The 4,866-nt window shown below is 53.1% G+C and overlaps 1 protein-coding gene across 1 annotated transcript in view; it reads right to left on the bottom strand.

Annotated features, from left to right (window-relative positions):
• Window positions 1–4,866, bottom strand: part of CDK5RAP1 (CDK5 regulatory subunit associated protein 1) — a 13,556-nt gene that overhangs the window by 3,385 nt on the left and 5,305 nt on the right. Inside the window, 1 exon segment of the mRNA XM_009873119.1 lies at window positions 4,701–4,777. Within this exon segment, the coding sequence (XP_009871421.1) occupies window positions 4,701–4,777 (77 nt within the window).

Genomic DNA, 4,866 nt, shown 5'->3' with positions numbered 1-4,866 from the left:
GGGGGGGGGCGGGCAGGGGTAAAACTGGCAGCCCCCCGACAGGAGGGTATGGCTGTGGGGGACACGGGGAGGGTGGGAGAGCCTACCGCCCCGCACAGGAGCTGTGAGGAGCCCGTGTAACCGTCCTGTGGAACCCAGCCACCGCCAGCTCCAGAAAGGAGCAACCTAGAGATACAACTGAATTTTAGAAACACAAAACATTTTTAAAAGGTATTTACGTTGCACTACATGTCTCAGCTTCATGCAAAGAACTTCAGCAATGGTGACGAGAGGCCACCAAAGGAAACCTCTGTGGAGCCTCAGCCTCGGCAGTGCTGGTGGAGAGGGGAGGAGGAGGATGCCTGGGAGAGAAGGGCTGGCAAAGCACCCAAAGCTTGTCTGCTGCAATGAAAACCCATGAGGAAAGGGAAGGAAAGCATTTCCCCCAGCGTGTCTCTCAGTGGCAAAACCTCTCGTCACCTGCCACTGCTCCGAGAGAGCGGAGGTTTTGAGCTGACCTAAAGCAAACTGTGCTCACGAGCTGCCATCAGGGAAACTGCCAATCCGTCCCTGCGATGCCATCGATATGCAGGGGGGGGAACAGATTGCAGACCTGGGGCTTCTGGCGAAGGACATGACACATCCCAGTGCTGGGGAAAGCCCGATGGCTCTGCTCGAGCCTGGAGAAGGGAGCGAGCCCGGGCAGGGGCAGCGCAGAGAGCAATGGGCATCGATTGTGGGGTTGTCCTTAGGCCAACAAACACAGCAGTGAGCTGATGCACAGGGGCACGGAGCACCCGCTGCCATCGGTCCCTCCTCTCTATACTTGCAGCCCAGACCTGAGGACAAACAGGTTCCATCTTCAGGGCTGCGTGATGGGGCTCCGGAGAACAAACGGGCTCTTGTTCTCTCCAACACTGACCTTTCTACCACGTGAAGGTGGTTGTGTGCTCGTGGTGACATCCAGCCCCACTCAGCCCACGCTGCGAGTGGAGCAGGACAGCGTGCAGGCTGCATGGCACGAAATCCCGGCGTGGGGAGCTGCCTCGGGGCACAGCCAGTGCTTCAAACCAAACGTCACTCCGGCACTTCAGGTCCATGCTTGGGAAGCTGACCTGCCAAACACCTCACTGAGTGTTTGCCCATGGGTGTCACCAGGGCACAGCTGCCTGGAAGGAGGCAAAAAGAAGTTTGTGTGCTCACCATCACCGGTGCTGTGAGCGCTCTGTAGCGCCAACACCCACCTACCCCATCCTGGCCCCAGTCTGCTGCAGGTCAACAGGAATTGGGGAGGCAGAGAGGTGTGAAGAAGAATGGGTCCCCAGGGCGACTTCGATCTGGCAGAAGAGGCCGCGCTCAGAATAAGACCCTGCTTTAATCAGGCTGGCGGCTGCCTGGCTGTTCCCTGGGCAGATGGAGTTTAATCTGTTTGTTAAAGCAGGCTGGTTTGTTTGCTGAGGAGCTGCCCCCTTTCCCTGCGGCCTCCTCCTCACACGGCCCCATGGGGGGCCAGCACCTCGGACGTGGGCTCCAGCTCAGCCCATTCTGGTTTCTCATGCAGCGAGGGTGGCGCACACCCAAGCTGTTTCACGCTGGTGCTCCCGGCTCTTCACACACACCCCATCAAGCCCCTGGATCTTACCTGAGGAATCTGCCTCAGCAAAGGGCCTGGGCACAGATCCCTGCTGTGACTTGTCCCACACCCTTTCCAGGGTGTGTCCCTAACATTTTACGGGAATGGCTCTTTTTTCCCCTGCTGCTTTTTTATTCTTTTTCTTCTTGAGGCTGGTGACTTCTGCTCTAGTGGTGTTACTGCCGGCAGTTCCCACTGCCAGCGAGTGGGCAGAGGAAGGCTGAGCGCACAGGACAACAGGGAGGAGGGATTTACAGTTGTGGGTCTGACCTGAGGAAGCTCCTAAGTCATCCCTCAACGTTAACACCAAAAAGCATACAGGTGGTCCTGCCTGGCCTCTGAGGAACGTCTCCTCCCGCACCCAGAAGCGAGAGGAGCCTGGCAGGAGCTGACTGCAAAACAAGACTAGGACACAGCTCTCAAAACCAGACCAGGGCTGCTGTCCCCTGGGGCCCTCAGGAAGACACTAGAGTTGAGGATACTGGAGGAGAGGAGTGAGCTTTGTTATGAAACGCTTCTTACGAGCACATTTACAAAACTGGTTGAAATTAAGGCTTTTAAACACTGCATTCTGGATAACAAGAACCTAGGAGGCCTCTTCGCTAGAAGGAAATCCGATAGCCGTGACCCTACCAAGTGTGGGTACCAATTCCCGGATCCGGGTTTCTCCGCAGAGACACAGAGCATGCTGACACTGACCGCTGTTTGGAGCCACGGCTGCCTTACAGCAGCAACCCCAGCAAAACAAATCCCTTCCACCACAGAGGAATGCTGAAACACCACACCACTTCAGCTCCCAGCTGCAGAAGGCACAGGTATAAATCAGGGTGTGCGGAATTTCAAGCCCTGGGGAGGTCAGGACTCTCATCCCTGCTCAGGCTGGGAAAAGAAACGTACAAGGAGGCAGAAGGAACATTAGACACCAGTTCAGCCTTTCCAACAGCTTAATTCAGGGAGCAAACCTTCTGACAACCGGTACAGAAACCACATCCCAGCCTCTAATGCCCCAAGGAAAAAAATCCATCCCTGCCTTCAGGCAGTGCCAAATGATGAACTCAGCCTCCAAGGTCACTGTAAGCATTTCCTAACGGACGCTTCGCTGCCTTGAAGCCTCAGCCTTCCTTCCCCAGATCTATAAAAACTAAGGAGGCGAGGCAAACGGTAAGCACTATGGCTCCTTGGGGAGCCCGTGCAGTGAGCATTATCACCTTCTCATCAAAATGTAAAACCCAGCTCTCCTCCTCATTAGTCTCCTGCACTTAAAATAATGATTGTAAAACGACCGCAGCTGGCCTCAATGCTGGCTGAAACGGGGAGCGCGCATAGTGCCGGCAGCATCTTTCACCTGGAACAGCTGCTCGCTGCGAGAAGGTGAAAATGAGCAGTGAAAAGTGGGTGTCAGCCCTTTCCAGGGGGTGCTGGCTTGGGCTATGGCTTCCAGGTACAGGGGAAAAAAAGAGCTGAAAGAGATGCTGCAGGGCAGTTAAACCAGGACACCTACCCGGTTAGTTTAGTTAGCAAGCACAAGCTGGCCTCAGCACCCGTCACTTTTGAGAGGTGATGCTTAAGAGATCCTGCTCCTTCCACTGCTACTTCAAAGAGCATCTTGCTGCCTCTTCCTTAAAAACCCACCGGTCAAAGGCTCATGCTCACAAGGCAGCAGAGCTCCAAGGGCTGGTTTGTGAGCTTGGGCCCTTGCCCCGTGCCCATTTGGAGGCAGGGGAGCAGAGTGGCCAGGACTGCGTCAGCACCTCAGGACCCACTGACCAGTGCTGACTGTGCAGATTCACTTCTTCAAGAGAACCAGCGCTGAGACAGTAAGCAAAATGTTTCTTAAACTAAGGCCTAATGAATATTCAGTGAGCCGTGTTGTCTTCAAAGAGATACAAGTTTATCCCAGAAAGAGCTGAGCAGGAGAGAAGGCTTTCTAGCAAAACCCTTTCATGTTTATTTAAAAATTCTGCAAATTCACATTGTGACCTTTCTGTTAAGAGTCAATCAGCTGTTCCTTCAAGATTTGTCACTGGCTGAAGCCTTTTACAATGATTTATTTTAATAACATCATTATCTATATTAAAAGGGGTGATTCTTTCTCACACCTCATAAAAGAGCATTTACTTCCAAGTGCAGGTTATGGGCACTTGTTTGATTTCAGCAGACCAGGCTGGAATATGATACGATGCAGCCAGGCTTAGCTGCAGGTTGATAAAACCAAGGAACCGCAAGATGGCACAAAAAGAACTTACTGGCCATTTCAATCAGTACAACCATTGCTCTCCTCTGGGGAGCAAAGGGAAGGACATCCACAGACATGTGCATTCCAGAACTGCCCCTGAGAGGCCAGAGGTAGCCCTCGGCTGGCAGCCAACCCCTCAGGCCTGGAGACAGGGAAATCCTCTCCAGCCTCGAACGAAACACACCCAGAACCAGGGCAAGACCGCATTCCCTCGGCCTCACACACAACAGATAAAGCATGACTCGTGCACATCAAACACCATTTTATATCCCACAGTTCAGAACCATGTTCCACCGTACAGGCCCAGTGCAGCTTCTTACTTCCCCTTTCCAAGCACTGGGCAGATAGGGAAGTTACCACTGTCTGGAAAGAATTCATCACAATCGTCTCCTGTTCTTTGAGTTCTTCGCCCCCTTTGGCGGTACTCCCACCATTCTCCAGCAGTTAGTTATGTTGTAGGCACTACTGGCTTTTGCAGCTCCTAAATTCAACAGAGCTGGTAGGAAGGACCTGCTCTGCAGAATTACATTTCTCAGGCTGGGGACAGGACCAAAGTCAGAGGACAGACCCACGGTGCTGCCAGGATGGGCTGAGCCTGAGAGCAAGTGATCATGCAGTGCCTGGCTTCGGCAAGTCCATACACAGCTTCCATCCCTTTTGCCTACAAACTTGCCCAGATCTGTGAGGGGTAGGTTGTTGCCAAAAGAGAAATGCATACATATATTTATATATATATATTCCAATATATGTATAACTTTCTATTTCTACCCTTCTCTCCACCTGATGAAATCTCCTCCTTTCTTCCTGGAGAAAGCGTGTGGTTTCTGCCCGTTGGCAGCAGGCGTTGCTCACCGACACACAGCTGAGCGGGAGAGGGTAGTACGAGAGAGCAGAACTCCTTTCAGGGTTTGAGAGCTGGCAGAGGTTACCTGCAAGAAACAGAACAATGGGCCTGAGGAACAGGAAGGCTGAGGAAGAGCCGTTCTCATTTTAAGCTCCCCTGGCAGCCGGTGCTACA

This window comes from Apaloderma vittatum, unplaced genomic scaffold (genome assembly GCF_000703405.1).
Source record: "Apaloderma vittatum isolate BGI_N311 unplaced genomic scaffold, ASM70340v1 scaffold23937, whole genome shotgun sequence".
In the NCBI taxonomy this organism is placed as follows: Eukaryota; Metazoa; Chordata; class Aves; order Trogoniformes; family Trogonidae; genus Apaloderma; species Apaloderma vittatum.
This window is presented reverse-complemented; position numbering and strand designations above follow the sequence as displayed.